Source organism: Copidosoma floridanum, unplaced genomic scaffold (assembly GCF_036245765.1).
Source record: "Copidosoma floridanum isolate Cflo_tuat_1 unplaced genomic scaffold, Cflo_Japanese_pri ptg000034l, whole genome shotgun sequence".
Lineage (NCBI taxonomy): Eukaryota > Metazoa > Arthropoda > Insecta > Hymenoptera > Encyrtidae > Copidosoma > Copidosoma floridanum.
The window spans coordinates 4,965,008-4,986,800 of record NW_028321911.1 but is presented as its reverse complement, the minus strand read 5'-3'; the positions used below and the strand labels follow the sequence as shown (position 1 = coordinate 4,986,800).

At 38.9% G+C, this 21,793-nt stretch overlaps 1 protein-coding gene across 1 annotated transcript in view; it reads left to right on the top strand.

Moving 5' to 3' along the window:
• Nucleotides 1–21,793, top strand: part of LOC149373255 (uncharacterized) — an 830,764-nt gene that overhangs the window by 229,791 nt on the left and 579,180 nt on the right. Inside the window, exon 3 of the mRNA XM_089597573.1 lies at nt 5,456–5,601. Within this exon, the coding sequence (XP_089453699.1) occupies nt 5,456–5,601 (146 nt within the window). The remainder of the gene's footprint in view (nt 1–5,455; nt 5,602–21,793) is intronic.

Genomic DNA, 21,793 nt, shown 5'->3' with positions numbered 1-21,793 from the left:
GGTGAAATTAAAGAAACTGTGAAAAAGAAGTTTTAGTCTCCCACCAACAACGTACTTTCACAACATTCTTTTGAAAGTGTTTTCTGAAAGTTACAAATCATGTGTGTAAAGATACTTATAAGTAAAGTAAAGTCTAAGTTGTGAAATAAATAATTTTTATGTACAAAAAGAAATAAATAAATGTTATTAAACTCATGACTTGGATATTTCTCATTTTTACTTTTTCTTGTTTTATGTTATACTTATAAATAAAGTAAAGTCTAAGTTGTGGAATGAATGATTTTTATGTACAAAAAGGTATAAATAAATTTTATTAAACTCATGACTTGGATATTTCTCATTTTTACTTTTTCTTGTTTTATGTGTTTTTTCTTAAGACAACTTAGTTAGATACAAGCATACAGAACTGCAGCCCGTAAACGTTTACTGTTATAGCTCCTCTGGCTTCCTTTCCCTCCAATCTTTGTTTCTTACCCCCTCATAATTTGAGCCATACTGCATCACATCACATATGTTTTTTCATCCCTCACCCCCCTTCATATATTAAAATTTTCCTCGTAACTAAGAAATTTTATAGCTTTTTGACTCCCATATCTTCCATCATTCCTTCCACCCACTTGACACAGCTTATCAAATTTTTCATCCCTCTTTCATTCAGTTAGAAAACATGGCCCTTTCACCCTCACAGCGTACTATCACTTAAGAAAACAGGTTCTTTTTAAAAACCGTAAAACAATAAAATAGCTCTCTTACTCTTCTGAGATCCTAATTTTCTCACCCTACAACTAGGTATATTGCTAAAAGATAATAACCTAGCTATATTAATTTGGTAATAAGTAAGAGAAAGCTTGATAAAAAAAAAAGGATAATAACCTCTAGTTACGAGCATGCGACATTAGGTCTGCATCAACACCCCTTTTTAACACACCTCTTGAACAGATCTACTATCCTGATACTGAAGCGCTACTTTTTTTTCTGGATCGATGAACAAAAGAAAAATACCATATGTCTTGGACACCACCTTTCGCAGACATCAAAGATGCAAGGGGGAGAGGGTTACTCCAGAACTCCTATATTCTCACCTATCCATCCCACCTCCAAGGCCCCACCATATTTTAAAAACTGCACCACTCTTTGAAGCCCTTAAAATTCTATAGCTAGGGACCATACTCCTCCTCCTCCTTCAACAGCACGATCAAACACTCACCCCGGGCCCGACCGCTGGCGCTAGACAGTGACGTCAAAGGTGTCTGGAAATAACTTACCCTTACTACTTATGAGAATAGCTTCAATAAGATATTTAAATAAGATAAAGTGATGTTTGAATTAAGAGACAGCTTAAGAGCTTGGTATTTATATATTGATATTCATTTAAAAAGCTCAAACTTTTAAATAAGTCAAATAGTTTTTTTTTTATGTACTTTAAATTAAAACAAAAATTTTTTAAATGTTCAACTTTTTTTGTAGATGACTAACAATTTTGTTTAAAAAACAGAGAGTAATTTAGTTTTATTAATAAATTATTGTGTCAAATGTTTTAAGTAAACAATTTAGGTAGAATAAGTATTTACATAGGTATAAGCATTAACTGTGATTATGAAAATGGAAAAATGCCACGTGATGAGGGAAGCTATATTGAAACTTTAGCAAAGAAATATGATATTTAAAATTCCTAATTGTGTTCAACTTATATAGAACTCATGATCAGAGGCTGACAGCTCTCCTGGGAGGGCCAGCAAAAAAGATTGCGTACTAAGCCGGTAATATATTATAAGAAATAAAAAGCTGAATGGAATAGTTCGCAAAACTTGCTTTATTGCTTCACAAATATTATAAAGATAATTTAGACAGACAGACTTTCAACAATACAACTCGCCTTAGTTAATACCAGCTACTTGCTCGGTACTCAGCAGTTTCTCCATGAAAGAGGACGAGCTCACAGGTTGCGGTTCTATTTAAACCCTAAATCGGATCGATAATTAAGGGTTGGACGGGTGGTGAGTCAAGGAGTAAAGATAAATTTAATTAACATATTCCTGGAAAAAAGGTGCAGCTGCAGGCGTAGGCCAGATGTTGACTTTGGCAGGGGTGAAGTTAGGGAGCGGGAATGACTGGTGAGCACGCGACCGATCAAGCTTGCGTTGGTGTTGATCTGTGAATGTGGCTGCTAGGTGAAAATCACTATATAGTATTTATGACTGACTATGGGTAGACGTCACTGGACATGATATGCCCTACCGTAATTTTTATTTGGCAGGCAAATCTGTACCTGATAAAATCGTCTTGCGTTCTACAGATGTATGTTTAGCACAATTTTGTATAGCTAGGATTACATTCGCAGAAGGTATTGTTTTTTATTATTTTAATATTATCTTGTCTTCACATACTAGTATAACATAAGAAAGCGTTAGTTAGTAGCTAACAATTATCATATTTTCTAATGATACAGTTAGTGAGGTGTGGCGTTTTTGGATATCATTATTATTATTTCATATATTCTTATATGTAATTATTTATTTAATATATATATATTTTATTTTTAAACTTACTAGCTACAACCGTATTTAAAATCAACATTTAAGCAATTGATTGAGTTAGCTATTAGAAGTGTGCTTAATTTCTATTGTCAGTGAAATTTCTTAAAAATATTTTTATAGTAAATTACGATGGTATTAGGGTAATGGAGTGAAGAGGCAGTAATAATGACATTGAGACGGGGTGGCAGGAAAAAAAATGGCTATCGCTGGACCATGATGTCAAAGTCAAATTTGTTCAAAGTAGACTTCTAGTAATGGCAAGCAACACTATGTGTGCTCCAGTGGTGTACTGGGTTGGGGCACTCCAACTAGTTTCTCACAATGGTGTCGTCTCTATTACCTTGAAAATGATGCATGGTTCATGCACAGCAATCTTTCCAGGATTTAATGTCTAGAAGACAAATTTTGCATCGCTGAGGAGTTACATGACGTTCGTAACCCTTTCCTTCCAATGAAAATCGCTGTCAAAGATCGGCGTATGTTATACCAGCTGTGCTAATCTCGGCTTGATCTTATTCATAGGTGTTAGCTCGATCCCATTCGGGGTGTTCTCGGAACTTTTTTACCTGACAATGCTGAAGTCTGTTGTTCGAGTTTCTAGGGGTTACTTTTAGTGCTCATATTTCTTGGTATTTAATAGTAATTTCGGAAACGAATTCGGCATTGTCCAGTAATACATTTATTACTATATCTTCAATGAAGTTATCGGAGTATCGTTTGCAAGTGCTGGTGAATGCACATATTTGTCTAATATGCCAGCTTATTTATTTATTTCTCGTTTACTTATTTTTTATTTTCTTTTTTTATTTACATACGTATGTAAACATCTAAGTTTCATTATCTTTTCTATATAAAAGGAAGAAGAGCATACATAGTACTCTTCTTCATCGTCTAATTTGAGTGAATTGATGATAGTTGCACTCAGCTCCAGGGGTCCTCAACAGCTTGAATAGTATTGTTGGTTTGCCTTTTCTCTTATAAGGTCCTCTAAAGTACAGTTGAAGATGCACCATGTTTGTACATTATCAAATCAGTAATTGATGTAGTGATAGTAACACTGTCTACAGGATCTCCAGACTGGCAATCTCTCTGCACAATCTTGACAAGTGCCAAAACTAGGAGACTTAGTGTGGCTGTCCTTTCCTTCGAGGTTCACTGTTTCAAGAAAACCTGGCTTACAAACATGGTATGGCTTACAAGCTATTTATAGTTTAAAAAGGGGTCATAGATTTAGGCTTTTTAAAAAAACTAGAGTGATTGTTGTCAGTTAAACTGTTGGAATTATCAATTTTAAGTGTTTCGATGGTTTTAGGAAGTGTGCCAGTGATTCAAGTGTTAGTGACTTTGTTTTCAGTTGATTTCGTTGTGTTATTGTCAAGTAAAAATAGAGATTCGTAATTTGTTTCATTAGGGTTGGTGAACTAGGGTGCTCTCATGTATGAATTAAGTGGGGTTTTAAGGTCGAACTTTAGAAAATCTTCTGTAATTTCTATGTCATTTGTTAATAGTATATTACGATACTAGTGCGTGAGGAAGGTGATTGACGCACGCGTGTCAATCACCTAACCCTTCGTACGTGTGATATACAACTTTTTGATGCATCGTGCACGGGGAACGAGATTATGAGCCATCTAATGTGGCTCTGAAGATCTTAATGTACACACATACTTACACGAGTGCGCAGCACGAGTTGTAAGTCGCGTGTGTGAATCGAGGTCTTTAGAGCCACAACAGATGGCTTATACTCGAGGTTCCTGGGCACGGAGTGTCGAAAAAGTTTATCAATTTCTTGGTTGAAATCGGAGATGGTTTTTTTTTTCGCTAAATGATAGTTATCGTTTCCAAGAGATTTATGTTTTGAGTTAGGAAATCTTTCAAGATTTTAATCATTAATTCGTCTTGCCAAACACTTGTGACGATTTCCGTTCCTATTACTTCTGGTATGGATGCAACTAGTTTCTTGATTTTGGGTGCCTTTACGAGATTTATAGTGTCAAGTAAGTCTTCTTGTCATATTTGTAAGTAACTCAAACAATCTAATAAAGTTAGTTGGTTATTTGCTGTAGCAATAGATTCAACTCTGCTAATATGAGTTAGTAGAATTTTGAGTGCGTCAGCGCTGTGGTTGTTTATTGTGAATATGTAAAAGGTAGCGGATTTTTTAGACGAGCTTCCTATTGTGACATCGTGGTTCCTCGACATAACTTTAGCGCACGAGAATTTAAATTCTGAGTGCAGCATGTGGACAGCAAATGCGTTTGTGTTCAGCAGGGTTCACAATGAGGTTAGAATATAAAATGTAATTTACTAGTAACATTACGAGTAATGGACGATCAGAGGCTGACAGCTCTCCTGGGTCGGCTGGTGAAGTAGATTGCGTATTCAGCCAGTAATATTTTATAAAAAATGTAAAGCCTTATTAAATAGTTAGCTAAACTTGCTTTATTGGTTCACAAATATTATAACGATAACTCAAACAATCAGATGGACATTTACTAATACAACTTACTTTAGTAAATACCGGCTACTCGCTCGTTGGTTGGCGATTTCTTCAGGAAAGAGGATGAGCTCGCAGGGTGTGGCTCTCTTCAAACCGTAAATTGGATCGATAATCAGGGTAGAACTGGTGCAGCTACAGGCGTAGACTAGATGTTGAATTTGGTGGGGGTGGAATAAGGAAGTGGAAATGTCTGGTGAGCACGTGACCGATCGAGTGTGCGTTGGTATTGATCTGTGGGTGTGGCCACTAGGTGTGAAACACTATATGGTATTTGTTACTGACTGTGGGTGAACGTCACTAGACGTGACAGTAGAGTTATTGTATGTGTGAAAAAAATAGTTTCTGATATAAAAAATAATGAGTCATATAGTCAAACAAAAAAATTTTAATTCAACGTAGTAAAACTAAAAATAATTAGTTACAGGATTGTGGCAGTTGTAGCGGCTAACAGTAATGCTATTATTTTAAATAATCTGCGTGCAGAAACTCAATACCAGCTTTTTATTACTGCTGTTAAGAACAGAACAAAGTTGCGTAGTCAACCAATAGTCTTCCGCACACTGGGTAAGTTAACTAAGTGATAGATAAATAGTTTAAATAATACATTAAAAAAAAAAAAAATTCTTTTAAAACATGATTTTAATAAAAGATATTTGCATTTTTCAAAGCTCAATTATGTTTGATCATGATTTAAAGCTGACTTTATTTATGAAAACAAAATTTGAAATTTTCATGTAGAGTTTATGCATTTTAGTGAAAAAATAACATTCTACCCTGAAAAAAGGTTTACTAATATAATTATGAAAACAAGAAAATAAAAAAGAAAAAGAAATCTTCTTCAAAAGTAAAAAAATTAAATAAAATAAGTGTAAGGAGCATTTTAGAAAAACTGCTGTAACTAAATTATGATCCATCCGAGAAGTGTATTCCCGTGATAAGTTACAATATGCGTCGGTTTCGTAGAATAACTTCGAATAGCTTAATACTAAACTTATTTATTCTAGTAATATGTCAATTAATTCATTGGTTAAGAAAAATTACTGGGATGCAATACTTTTAATTTAAAAAGGTGTTGAAGCGTAAGAAACTGAACAACTGTCTTTATCGAATTTAACGATTCTATCTTACTTAACATAAGAAGGCTATTGACAAACATATATCAATACGATTTGCTAGTATATATCAGTGCCCTCCGGTGAATTTAGAAATTCAAAGTGATCAGTGATCCGTTGGGGGCGAAATGTAAGAAAATAAATAAATACAAGTAAAGTGTATTTAAATTTTCTTGTTGATTTATTGATGCGCAACGTTTCGCTGACAATATGCGTCAGCCTCATCAGGCGCAGGTACGCGAGAATTTGTAAGTTTGGTTGACTTACTCGTCACCTGTCGTGCTGTCGACTGACATTGTCATCAATAAATCAACGCAGAAAATTTAAATACACTTTACTTGTATTTATTTATATATCAATACGGTTTCAAGCGCAATGTAAAAACTAGAATACTAGCAATGATTAAGCATGCTTGCTATGAGAGCACAGGAAAAAAAAACGAATACAGCTTACAAACTAGAAGAGTTGCACTGATTGAGCTAAGCGAGCGTATAAAGATACAACATTAGGGAGTTGACCTAGAGTAAAACTTAAATCGAAAAAAGATAAAGGCAAAAGGTACTGTGGCAAAAACCAGAAAACCTTATAAATAGCGGAAAATCTAACCCCCCTTAACAGGTTATACTATAAGTACATTATTTCTGAATAAGTTTTGCATGGTACTTTTTGTAGGCCTTAAATAATTATACAATTAATTATTGAGTAGGCAAAAAATTATGGTGAATTAAATCTTACTTAGCTTAAAAAATGGCATTTTAATTACGAGATTTCTTGGAAGAAATTGGAAAAACATATTCTGCAAAACGAGCTAAGAAAAATAACAGTGCTTTTGTCACAAAGAAAATACTATTTTTGCTAAGTAAGTGCCGTTAAGCTAACGCTACAAAAAATCTTTTCTGAACTTCTCCTTTTTTTCGTGAGATTCAGTGCCAGGAGCCCAATGCTTGCAACTAGCAGTTGACCCTTGGTATGCTGATAAACATTCCTACAACTTTTTTAATAAGTGAGCACACCATGAATCTTTCAACCGTAGGTGACATGCTGCTTATAAGTCAAATTATGTTACAATATATTAACGTGGATTCTAGCTTATTGTATGTTATGCATATTAATACAATTTTGGAAATGACATCTGTTTATTGATCACATTTCATTTCACACTGAATCAAAAATCTCTGATGTTAAATGATGAGAGAAAATTTCTAAGGATTTCGTTGTACTTTATTTTATTTTTTAAACTCCTACTTGTGGTTGCAGCTCAATTTTGTATCATAAAATGCTACCAGCAGTAAGTTTATTGTTATAACTTAAGGGTAATGGTGTTGTCATTAACATTTCTACCTTGGAATAACTAGTATAAAAGAACAGACAAGAGTAATAACAACTTAGATAAACATAAATATTGAAATTATGAGATTTTTGAATTCTTAGAGCATATACGGTTCATTTTACTTAAAATTGCATATTGCATGTCTCAGTCGATTACAACATCGTTTGAGCAGATGTCAATCTTAAAACTTTTTTAATTATTCAAAAAATTCAACCGCTGAAGGTATGACAGAATTTGGACCATAAAAAAGTATTTCTTTAGTTTAAGATGTAAAAAAGGGGCTAAATTAGCGTTACGTACTCATGTCTTAATCAAAATTTGCAGTTTTAACGACTTCTGGAATCTAAGCACAGTTTTTAATTTTTTATGGTATAAGACCGTAAAATAACTACCGCCAATAATACTTTTACGCATTTTAGACAGCTGAAAAAATTTTATCAAAGAGTTGCATGCCGATTAAGTTGCGTGACCGAAATCTTACAAATTTTAAATTTGAACAGAAAATACTCTTACAATCACACGCAATTGCATATGGGCATTCCAACTGGGGCGCATTGTATTCTTAAAATGTCAAGTATGTTGCTGGAATTTTTTCCGATCTTTCCATTTTAATATGCTATCTCTACGGGCCCACGAATTTAAAGATTCTGTCTACCCGAAATAAAAACTAAGAGCTTGTAATGCTAAGGAATGTTATGTATCTTTTTTAAGCATTAGGTTGTCGACTCAGAAACTCAGAATGTGGTGGGTTATAATTAGGAGGTTATATGTTTACATATATATATTATAGGTGCAGTGGCAATGCCTTATTTGCATTTGGTGCGTTACAATCTCGATTTTTCGATGATTTTATAAGAGCCTGTAACGCTTCTTTTTTTGTTAAGGGCCCCTAATGCTATTCCGTAACGATACAAAACGCACTGTATTTTTACTGAATCTTAGCTTATCTGCTGAAATAGTACAGTAAATAATATAAGTGATACAGTACATCGTACAAGAGAAGAATAGACTTAAATTTTCACTGTGAGTGGTATCGTCATGATTTTAAAAAGATTATTCAAACCCGTAGTGCTCCTTTTCTTGAACGCATCGCATCATATCTTTGTGCAGTATTTTATTATCGACCTGGATAGTATAGTATATATAGTATATATTTAAATTTCCTTGAGTATAGTATATATTAGAAGGGTCTCAGTACATAGTAGGAGTGCTAGGATACGGTTAAATGTTTAGTAAGAGTGGTACAATCATGATCTTAAGACAATTTTTCCCACCAGTAACGCTTTTTTTTTTTCTTGAATAAAATAAGAAAATCGTCGTAAAAAACTTTCTGGTGCCAATTTAGCAGAGCCCAAACAGTTTTAGCTTAATTTGGTCACGGGCAATACAAAAAAAATTTTCGTAAAGTAAAAAACCCGTTTTAACTGTATGTTCATCCCAGCCCTCAAAATGTGCTGTTTTTAGTAAAATTATCTATATACGTGAGACTGCAGTTGGACACTTTTCTCTGCAGCCAACCACTGTTTTTTTGATCGTCTAACGCTTTCACCTGTTAGCTGTAGCCAGTTCTAACTTTAACTCACCAGAAGCTATCTAGAAAAATAAAAACAATTAAAATATATTTCAGGAGGTTAAACAAAAACACAAACATGAGAACTTTATTAGATTATAATAATGGACGCATCTGAGAGATTCTTTTTTGATATGACGAAGGATGCCAAAATGGTTGCCTGTGCTCCAAATATAATAGGAGGCTGTAAAGGGGGCAAAAGGGTTACGTAAAAGCATTTAAAAAAGTGCAAGGGATGGTGCAGTGGCGATGGCGCGTGATAGTCAAACAAGAAAATGGCAAGTTGTGTTGTGTTAGAATGCTGGACCAATCAGTAGCATTTCCTTGCTTATTTAGCAGTCGACCAGGAGGGGAAAGAAATCGTTAGAGGTCCCTGAAAATAGTATAAAGGAGCTGCAGAGGCGTATGGGAGTTGTTGGGTGTCAGATATTAGTTCATTAGGTTAAAATAACATTGATAGCAATCAAATTCTCCCTTATTATGCAAGGCTCGTTAGGCTGGGGTTAAAGTGAATGGCGATGGCAGCAGAGAGGTGCAGAAAAGGGGTGTGTAGAATTTTTAGCCTCACAAATATATAATACAAAATAATATATCCTTAGATATAATATGTTAATATTATTATAAAATTCATCAAAACCTTTGTAATAAGCATAATTAATGCTGTTATGAGTTTTCATTTTTTCTTTGGATGTTTTAGAATTTTATTATTTGAAAAGTAAGTGTACTTGTTATTCAACAAAAGTACAATGTTATTTATTGAAAAGTAAATATCCTTACAAACAATATTAGAACAAACATTAGTTGATTTTAATTTATCTGGCTCTTGCAATAATTTAATATCTTGCTCTTAATTATATTTAATAATATTTTAAAATATATCGTAACATTTTTAATCAATATTGTATGACTTTCCATAAGAGCCCAAGTAAAACATGAACTTTTAAGAGACTTGGTTTAAAAAATTGCCTGACAACACGGCTCCAAGTTTTAAGATGTGATTTGGTTCATATTTAAGTATAATTCCTTTAAGTTTTGTTGATATTTAAAGTACTTTGGTTTCGTAATGAGCCATCTTAAGTCGACCTATTGTTGGATTATTTCGAACTCTTTACCAATTAACTTAGATTTTTGTTACTAAATTAAAACAGTAGTACTCTAAAATATTTACGTAGTGAATTTTGTCCTGCAAAGTTTTGGCATAGATTTCTGAATGAAAAAATTTAATTGTCGTAAACGATATAGAATATGTTTGCTTTTTTTAAGTTTGTATGATAATGAATTTAAGCAACCATTAAAACGATGATAGTTAAAAACATCTTACTTTATATTTCAATAATCTTTTGTCTTTGGCATTATTAAGAGCCAATTTTGTGATTAATAAAAAAAAACTATATATAATTCAAGACTTTGAGATTAATTTTGTCATACGACTACTTATTCTCTTATTAACAAGTTTAATAGTCATTTTTACAGCAAACTAGAAATACATAATGACTTTACGTCTTTAGAAAAACGTTTGCCATAGTAGCTTGTTTTTGAAAAATTTGTATTTTTTATGTACAACATTTTTATTTAAATTTGTCTTACGACTTCCTTTTCTTTGAGTATAACCCCAGTTAATTGGCGGTGGTAACAATCGGCTAAGAATATTATCTGTACCGAGGAAACTCTAAGATTAGGAACCAACACACAAATAATGTTAGTGATTATATGTTGGAGGGCAGGTTCGTTGCCCTGTGTAAAAGAGCAACGTTGCTCGGACTGCCGATTATATATAAAAAGAAATATTCAAAATAGTTATCATCAAGTTTTAAAATTTATTTGTTGAGTACTCAATTAATTCCTGCACAATGTACAGCAATTATTTTTGATTATTACTTTATTGATTTTTATGGTTCCTTGAATATTCTTTTAAGTTAAAGTCTTTATCTTTCTAAATAAATTTATTTCTGCCCTTTTTGGGTACAGAGAAAATTCTCAGCTTTTTTCTTTTATGTAAAACAATTTCATAAAATATCCTAATAGCTATGATTCTAGTTTTTATTATTAAACTCTAAAAAGGAGACTCGCAATCATTTGTGGAGGGGTAGGTTTGTTTAAATAAGCAAAATCAATTTTTATTTTTACTTTTTTTGTACTGATCAAATCGTATAATTCTGAGGAAATCGTATCTTTAATTTCTACATGTATTAATTGTATTTAAGTAATCGCGATTCTTTGAGTTAATCAAATAATTCAAAACAAAATAAATGACATAAGCGATCATTCCAAATTTAATTAAAATTTTCCCGCATTAATTTAACAGAAATTTTATGTATACGACAATTCGAATTTGAATTTTTCCTCCTTAATTTCCACTTACGCACATTTTGTTAGACTAAGACGAACTTTGAATACAACCACGTAAGGTTAGTGCTAAGTAAACTATCTATCCTGCAAAGTCACGTAGGGTAAGGTCGTCATCGGGGCCCTTGGGTGTCTTGAGCACTGCTCAAGTCATTTACCCAAGAACTTTATCTGAGAAGCGTTATCGCTAACCCTAGTGCCTTGACTACTTAGGGGTGCGTCGTCTCCCCGCTTAAAGCGGTCGAGCACCAAAAGTCCAAGTAGGAGCCGGTTAGTGTGAGTGTTACCTGTAGGTGGTGTATAAACTTACTTTTACACTCTCAGCCTTCCTACTTGGTCTCTTTCTCTCACGTTGTGCTCATCGTGGTAATGTACCGGTGCACAGGAGAGTTCCAGGTCTTGGTGATCAGCGGATTTTTTGCGTCCCAGGCTCGCTGGAGAAGGAGGAACTTGCCTTGTGCATCGGCCCCTTTTATAGCCAATTTGCAGATAAATCGTCGCCGTTATCCACGCTATCTCTTTGCTTGTTATTAATTCCACGTAATTGCCGTGAGTCCTCGTGCATATATTATCTAGCTTCCTGCGCACAGTCTACAGAGGGTACTATTTTTCACGCTGAATTTTTAAATTTTTATTTTGTGAATTTTGTATGAAAATGGCCCCTTACAGTCTTATTTTTTTATTAACTTTTTTCGAATTATGTATATTTCATCGTATTTTACTATAATTCATACTTAAAATTTTTTGTTTTTTTTTTTGAAATTGTAATCTGTCTGTTATTGTGCAACTTTTTAAAAAAAAATTATCATTATTTTTATTTCTAATTTTTTTAGTTTTTCTGCAGTTCAATCATAATTGTGTTGCAATAAGTAATTGTGAAATATAATGTATAAGACTTTTTCCAATACTATGAGTGAAAATTAAGTTCTTCAATTTATTTGTCACAAAAATATCATTAATTTTAATACAACTTTTCAATTTTACTTTTTTTCCAAGATTTTTATTTCTTTACATAATAATTTTTAAAAGCAATACAAGTTACTTCATGAGGTACGGAATCACGTAAGTCATAATTTGAGACCAAAAATAAAGTAGTTAGTACAGTAGTAAATGGTGATCCATACTGCTCCCTCCTAACTTAAGGAAATAAAAATTTTTAAGTTATACGCTGGATACTCTCTCTATCTTTTAACTTCTCTCTTTTTCTCTCTCTTTCTCTCTCTCTTTATCTCTCTCTTTCTCTCTCTCAGTCTCTCTCATTCACTCTCTCTTTCTCTCTCTTCTTCTCTACTTCCTCAGAGAGCTATGTGACCGTTGGATACCATTCGATTGGGTATTAGGCAGATTGATTCGCTGGATAACAGTTTATGGCACATAAGAATATGATTATAATAATGTTGACACGGCTATTTTAAAAGTATGATTGTTACCACTAATTTTTACTTTTTTTATGAGCCTGTGGGTGTAACGTTAGTATAAATAAAATTAAATGTAAATACAGTTATAATTACGTTAAACCGTTAGCCATGTGAAAATTAAATTTGTTAAATTATGTAAAAATTGTAATAGTTGCTTAAAGTTATAGATATTGTAAAAATTGTAAGATCTTTGTATATCAGCAGTTGCCATTTAGGTGTAACACCCTTGGCATAACAAATTAGCTTTTAAATGAAAAAAAAAACTAGGTGTGGGTCTCGGGACCCACGACAGATGTAAAACATAATAGAATATCTTATTTAACTCAGTAACATTTGATTGTCTATGATAATAACAGTAGTTTTCATCAGATAAGTGCCGTTGTCTTCAGGGCGTTGTCTTATTTTGCGGCCTGAGGGATCTGCGGAACAGGGCACGAGAGACGTAAGGCAGCCATGGAGCAATATCGCGTCTGTGGCGAATCCTATTCTTTTACCGAGTGCACACCTGCCTCTCAAAAACGCGTGAGATAGGAAAAGTATTCATTTTTTTGAGTCTAAATAATCTTCATTTTATATTTTTATATTAAAAAGACAGTTTATTTATTAATAAGTATTTTTATTAGCGAGTATTATAGATTTGGAAAAAGCAAACTATGTTTATCTTTTCTTTGTTCATTAACATCTAAACAATACATTCATATCCTACCAACCAGTGTTTTTATAAGTGATCTGTCATGAAGAAGTATAAATAAAACTTTTCTTATCACGTGTGGTAAAATGCAGCAATAATGCTTCGTTAAATATCACGATCAGACTAATATATAACAGCACTTTTAGTGGTATAATCAACGCTTCTTACTTTTCTTTTTTTTTATTTCTTTTTTTTCATTAATACGCAACAATTGAAATATAACAAATTACTATTTTTTTAGTAATAAACGTATCTTAAGTAATGAAAGTGTAACTTATATTAGAATTTTAAGAAGTATTCTTCACGAAATAAGTACTAATGATATTTATTTTTCGATTGAGTTAATACTGTAAGGCTTAGGAAGCAGATTTATCACGATACTACTAGAAGTTCAGTTAATGCCTTAAATGCTTTATTCTATTTTTCAATTATTAGTTTAATTCTAATAGAAAAATTAACCTATCTATCTTTTTGTTCACTTCTAACATTTTTGTTATAAACACTCTTATATTTATGCATCGATAAAATTACCAGTGGCAGCAGTTGTATTTTTAGTAATATGTGCAGTGAAACCTTGAAATAATTTTTCTTACACTACACTGAATAAGTAGCGTGGAATTTATTGCCCTGTCAGTGCCTGTAACCTGTGCTTCTACGATACAGTCACATGCCTACTCAGCTTTAAGTTGACATTTTACTTAGAGCGCGTTTCCCATACACTCTTATAGATGCGTGCCCTCTCCTTGGAACGATATAGGGTTTTGCTCCGATATACGTTGTTGAGTTAGTATATTGCTGGTCATTTAACTTGTGTAAGGAGCAACAAGTGGCAGTTGTCGCGTTTTTTTCATACTTAAGTATACATGTGATGGTAAATTTCGAAGTCAATTGCGTACATGGAAGCAAGCAATTAGACCCCATCTTCGTCCAAATCTTCAACATAGTATATAAGTTTATCAAGTGTAGCATGTGACGAGAATTTTTCGGCCGAAAGACAGCCGTCCCGTATCCCCTCACAAAATTCTCACTTACGTCACTTACCGTATCCCTACTCACTGGATACCTCTCCTCCAGGAGGTCGGCCACAGGTGTCCGGCTCGGGAACGCTGGACACTCCCTAAAGGAAATTAAAAAGGGGAAAACTGAGGACACGAATTATTGACACTAACACTGATATATCTTTCACGGCGCGCGCGCGCTATTTATTCCTCCTCAATGCTCTCACACTATGCCCGCTCTCTCTCTCTCTCTCTCTCTCTCTCTTCTTCTATATCGAATTATGGTGCACTGTCTCCGTCGTGGATGTCTTGGTACGGACGCCTCCCGATCGTCCTCCAATGGCCTTCACCTTGACCTTGGTACGAACGCCTCCCGATCGTCCTCCGCTGGCCTTCACCTTGACCTAGCTGACGGTGGCCCGTACTCCGACCTCTCACCCATGCGCATACACACACACACTCTCAAGCACGCCTCGCCTCTTATACCCGATACTCACCCGACCTCAGCCCTTGAGCCTCTACCCGCTCCTTTACCCGCGCCACTAACACAGGTTATTCTCCTACACTCACTCACTCCCGAATCGCCCTGATTCTCTGCCCAGTCTACCACCCGGTGCCCTAATACTATAACTTTACCTTCTGATTATCCTCGCTGTTGACTCAGCTGGTATCTCCCGGTCGACGGCTCCTCTGCTCTTCGCGGGTATTGTTCTCACCTCTCTCTCTGTCTCTACTCGACTAATCGCGGTGGAATTCCCTCGATAACGGTGCCTCGATCGGCTCTCTCAGCTCCTCCGTGCAATCTACTTCCTGGACCTGTCACTTTCCTATCTCTCGAAAACCCTTGCTCTCCGCTATCCTCTCACTATGCTCATCCGTGCCGTACTGACTCGTTATGGCGGTGCACTTCGACAGATGCGCGCGCCCCTCCCGTCTATGCGAAAAATCTCCAACATGCCTAAAAACCGGTAAATTTTTGGAGGTTTCCAAAACTAGGGAATTGACGCGGCCGCTCGGTGCTCACACCTCTCTAACGTGTCGCGAGCCCTCGCCTCTCTCTCCTTCTCTACCTTGCACACATGCTCACCCAATCATACCACACACACTTTCAATCCCTTCTCTGATCTTCGGTCCTTCTCTCTCCTCTGGCTCGTAGTCTGCGGCACCGAGAACACACATTAAGAATGTGTTGTAAAACGATACATATGTAAAATATATACTGTATCATAGGACTCGGTAGCCGCCAATGACTCGCCCAAAAATATAGGTATATAGTGACGTGATAGCTTCAGCTACCACGTCACAAACCCCCCTCCTAGGCTAGACATTCCTCCGAATGTCTAAAGCCGTCTATTATTGGCGACTACCTATATGATTAATGAAAGACGCTTACCTGGGATCTCTCCCCGGATGACTCCTCGTTCCTCATCTCCGGGATCCCCTGGTTATCTGAAATAAGTAATTATTAGTGTGGCCTGGGGTTTTCCCCTATCCGAGGTCTCTCTCCTCTCTGCCTTCACTAATCCTGGTCCTGAAAAATAAAATTATTCTCTCCTTCTCCGTTGGCCCTAATAGCTCTATTTCTTCGGATCTTTCCCTTCTTTCTTCATATCTCCCCTCTCTCTGGCCCTCTGCGGCCTCGTATTCTATTTTCTGGTCCTCCCTAATCCCCTCCATCTCTGAGTCCCTGGCGACCCACACCTCTAGGGTGATGAGGACGACTTCCGGAAAGTCCCGTCCAACACCCGCTGTCTAGTGGTGGACGGTAAATCGTCGATGTGCTCGACCAACCGCAAGGCTGCCTCTAGTCGACTGCTACGGGAATGGAGGTCACGCCTCCTCGAGCGGGATCGGTGACGTCGATGCCCCGAGCACGAGCCCCCCCTTGATTCCGAAGAGTGGGTCACCTCCTCCTGTTCCGATTGTCTCCGAGACTTCCTAGCGTCGCGTCGATCCTGCCTCTCCCTTTTCCTCCTTTCCTCGTTCGCCTTTTCCTCCTTCTTACGACGAAGCTCTCGATCTTGGTCCTTCCTTCTTTTAATATCTTCCAATCGCTTTTCCTCGATCCTTTGCTTCAGTTCCTTGTGATACATTTCTATCTGTCTTAATTCTTCACGCTTCTTTCTCTCTTCCCTTTCCCTCTTCCTTATCTCTTCTTGAGCTCTCGTCTCGTCCTTTTTTTTTCGTGTTTTTTCGGCCATATACTTATTCCACTGCTCCGTCAACCCTCCTTGGCTTTCCTATTTTCTCTTTCTCTTCTTTTCTTCGGATTCACTTATCCTTTTGCTCTGTTTCGCTCTCCTCCTCTCTTGCTCCAATCTTTCTCCTTTCTTTTCACTTTGCCCTTCCTCTCTCGTCTTCCTCTGGTATTCCATCTGTCTTCTTTCTTGATCTTCTCTTTCTTTCTTCTCTCTTCTTTCTTGATCTTCTCTTTCTTTCTTCTCTCTTCTTTCTTGATCTTCTCTTTCTTTCTTCTCTCTTCTTTCTTGATCTTCTCTTTCTTTCTTCTCTCTTCTCTCTTGATCTTCTCTTTCTTTCTTCTCTCTTATTTTTTGATCTTCTCTTTCTTTCTTCTCTCTTCTCTGCTCCTCCGCTTTCTTGTCCCTCAACCTATTTGCTTGTCGTTTTTCCTGGCTCTTTCGCTCTTCTTCCCGGTTAAGTTCCTCCCTTCGATTTCGTTCCTCTTGAAGGCGCCGCTCATAGGCGTTCATCCTCCCCTTCTTTGCTCGTTGCTCCTCTAATTGTTCTCGCAGGTCCGGAAGTTGTGAAGTCTGCTCTCCTCTGATTTCTTGAGTTTTGGCGTCCTTCCATTCTTCCCTCCTTGCTTCGGCTTCCTTCGCGAGATTTTCCCGGCAGTGGTCTTGGAAGCGGTGGGGGTACTTGCCATGATGCAGAGGTGAACTTGGCTTTCCTTTCCTGGTTAAATCTAGGCGCGCGGCCAGATCAGCGACCTCGCCCGGGTTCATTGTGGCCTCTCCTGCCCTCCTCTTTCGCTCTTGCCGTCGACGCTTCTCCTCGATCCCACATCGAGGACAATCCACGATGTCCACCTCCCGACGCCCACAGTTTCGGCAATGCTTCACGGGTGGCCTGGGGCACTTGAGCGCGATGTGGCCAGGCTGCCAACAGTGGAAACATCGGAAGGGTGGGGGGTCTAGGGCGGGGTCAAACGGGATGGGCAGTAGGTTGCCAAAGATGGTGCCCACCGTCTTGACCTTCGTGGGTCCCCTCGACGGCTTTCCAACCGCTCGATTCGGAGGGGGGAATGCCTGGACCATCTTGATGACGGGTCCCTTCTTCAACGGGGCTTCCTCCGGGATGGCCTCCAGCTTTCCCGGTGCCCTTGGTTTCGGGGGGGGTGGGGAAGATTACGTCCCAACTCTCCTCTTGCTCGACGAAAAATTGATCGTGGGATTGGATAGGGACATAGATCCGAGAGGCCTCTGCCTCCGTCTTGGTCCTAGTGACTTCCTCGGGGTCCCGGGAACTATCCCTTTGGTCTGTGATCTCCGGTGGAAGTTCCTCGGTGAGTGGGGTTTGGGATACGTTCCTTCGATCCTCCTGACCCGAGCCCTTCTCCTGAGGTCCATTGAGGGTGACGCCCTTGCTCCTTCCAAAACCCTGAGAGGGTGGCCACCAATATCTGCCATGGGTTCCTGTGGAGACCAGCCACCCGCACGAAGGCTTCGTCACCGTGGTGGTCGAGGTAGTGTGGGTCTTCCACATTCCCATTTGGCTCACCAGATTATCGAGCTCTCTCTCCGGGACCGGGGGACGAGGGAGCCTCTGGTCGGGTCCCGGGGGAACTGGGAAGGGAGGGTCGATCTCCGGGTCGGAGTCCCCTTCACTTTCGCTCGAGTCAGGGAGGGGTTTGCCCCAAGCTTCCTTCAAGACGGACACTTCCTCGACACTCTCCAATGACCTGCCCAATTCCTCTTCTAGTCCCTCATCGAATAACTCTACCAGTCCATAGTCCTCCTCCTCCCAGACATCGTTTCCCCTCTCTTCCTTCCTCCGTCCTCCTTTTTCCTCCTCTCCTACCTTTTCCTTCTCTGGCCCTCTTTCCTTTTCCTTCTTTGCTACTACTCCGATGCTTCCTCCTCCCTCTCCCTCCTGATCGGAGTTCAACAGTTCCTTCTCCCTCTTCTCACTTATCTCTTGGAGATCCTCTACTGGACCTGGAGACGAAAGCTCTCTACGCTCCATATTTTGAACTTCCTCGGACTTGCTGACTCTTGTCCACCTGTACAAAGAAAAATTAAAGAACCAGGTTATCCTATCCTTATCTCCCCTTCCGTTTGTTGGCCTCTCTTGGGCACGTATCTCTTGAGTTCTGACACATGAACTTCGTTGAGACGGCGACTTTTTCCCTCCCCCTCTCCTAACACATAGACCGTCGGCGACTTAACCTCGATTATCTCATAGGGCCCTTCGAATTTAGGTGCGCGTTTCGCCGCGCACTTTTTTGACGCGTCAGACAAAGGGTGGGTTCTACGCAGTACTAAAGTCCCTACCGGAAATCTACCATTTTTCTTGTTCCTATTAAATCGTTTCGCTTGGGTCTCCCTTGCCGTATCTATGTGCTTCGCTACCAGATCCCGCAACGCATCTAACCTCCTTACCCTATCTACCCATACCTCCGGTCCTGTCTTCTCAATCGCCTCCATGGCCTCTACGTCTCTCCGCAAACTCTTCACTGGTCGAGGGTGTCGGCCATAGTTTAAATACGCGGGTGACACCTTTGTGGTAGCTTGGGTTGCCGTATTTATAGCATGCCTAATTTCATGAAGATATTGATCCCAATTCCTATGATCCTGTCCCACGAAAATGGCAATAATAGTTTTTATCGTCCTATTACTGCGTTCCACCGGGTCCGCTTGTGGATAATACGGTGGCGTAAAAACGTGTTTGACCCCATACTCATCCAGCGTTTTCCGCATCAACTGATTATCGAATTCTTTCCCGTTGTCGGTGAGGAAGAAATCCGGAGTTTCCCACCTAAATAACACCAATTCTTCGAATGTTCTCGCTACCGACTTCCCGTCCGCCTTCCGTAGAGGTTTCACCTCAATCCATCTAGTAAAAAGATCTTGGAAAACCACCAAGTATTTATGTCCGCTCTTGCTGGGTGGAAATTCCATAAGATCGGCCGCCACCACGGCCCAAGGCCTCTCCACTATTCGCTTCCCCATTAGACCCTGAGTACCGGTCTGGGGCACCTTATACATCTGACACTCGGGACACGCTCTAATAAAACTCCTCACGTCGTAATACATCCCTCTCCAATAATACTCTCGGGCTATACGGTCGTACGTTTTCTCTATTCCCAAATGTCCACTGGAGGGGAGGCAATGTGCCTCGTAAATCACCTTCTCCCGGAGCTCGGCTGGCACCACTAGTCTCCAGTTTTCTTCTGGGAATGCGATAGGGTCCAATAAGGGATCGTAACGGTGCCTATAAAGCCTATCCTCTTCCACTCGCCACCCTTGGAACTTGTGGGGGGCCTCCCCTATTTCCTTAACCAACCTTAAATACTCTGGGTCCACTATCTCCTCAAACGTACCAATCGCCATCTCCTCCTCTTCATATAGTCTGGATAGAGCGTCTGGTACATAATTAAGCGCCCCCTTTCGATGTATAATTTCGAAACTCCACTGCTGCATTTCAATAGCCCACCTAGCTAGTCTTCCCGTCGGTTCTCGCTAATTCCTTAACCACTTGAGAGCCGCATGATCGGTGATAACGGTGAAGTCGTATCCTTCTAAGTAGGGACGTAACTTCTTAACGGCCCAGATCACTGCTAAACACTCTTTCTCCGTGGTACTATAGTTCCTCTCCGCAGGTGACAGGACTCGACTCACATATATGATGGGGTGTTCCCCGTCCTCCCCCATTTGAGTGAGTACGGCCCCCAGGGCATATCCGCTAGCGTCTGTTTGTAGAACGAACGGCTTCGAGAAATCGGGCCTCGCCAACACGAGAGCGGTAGTGAGGGCTTTTTTTAATCCCTCAAAGGCTTCCTGTTGGTCTTGTTCCCAAACCCACTGTTGTTTCTTTCGAAGTAGCTTGACCAAGGGTACTTTGAGCTCTGAATCCCCCTCTATAAACCTCGAGTACCATCCCACCATTCCCAAAAATCGCCGCAATTGTTTGACATTTGTTGGTTCTGGATAATTAAGGACCGGCTCCACCTTCTCCTGATTCGGTCTTAACCCTTCGCTATCCAAAATAAATCCTAGATATGTCAACTGAGGCATACAAAACTCACACTTCTCTCGCTTTACTTGTAATTCCGCCTCTGCTAATCTCTCTAAAACTAACTTCACATAATACTTGTGTTTCTCGAACGTATCGGTAGCCACAATTATGTCATCCAGATATCCGAACACATGGGGTCGCAACTCCTCTCCAAATAATATATCTATCAGACGCTGGAAGGTCATAGGCACATTACTTAGTCCGAAAGGCATTCGCTTGTATTGCCAAAGTCCAGACCCTTGCACTGCAAAAGCCGTAAACCTTCGACTAGTCCTTGCCATTGGTACCTGGTGATATGCCTGCTTTAAGTCCACTTTCGACAAATATCGAGCATCCCGTAATCTATCCAAAATAGTATCCATGCTGGGCATAGGGTATGCGTCCCGCTTGGTTACCTTATTCAGATCCTTGAAGTCGATACAGAACCGATATATATCATCTTGCTTCTTGTGTAATACGGGAGCCTGGCAATAATCGCTTGCGGACCTCTCTATTATTCCTTCTCGGAACAACCGCTCCACCTCCTCGACGGCCACTTCGTGCATTTTTGGGGACATCCGTCGATACGCATGGCGTATGGGTTTGTCGACCGTAACTTCAATCACATGTTCTGTGAGAGGGGTCTTCCCCAGAGGGATCTCGGTTGACCCTAAGATTTCCTCTACCATTCGTTCGATCTCTTCGCGCTCCTCTGTCGAGATTTCACTAATACCAGCGCATTCAGCATGAAGGGTGCCCTTGGGTGCGTCCCCCATATTTTTGAACGAGTGCCAGTTTCCTTCGAACACCCGAAATATCCCTCGACCCAATCGCAGATCCATATCAAACCTGTCCTGGAAATCCCGTCCCAAGATCATGTCTTGGTTGATATCGGTGACTGCCCGGGCCTGTATCTCTCGTACATGACCGTCAATCTCACAGCTAATTTTCAAAGTCCCCAAGACTCGTGACAATGTGGCGTTCACACTAACAATGGTCGCATTAGTAGGCTCCAACATATTACGGAATCGTTCAGCTAGTTTGGATCCCACCA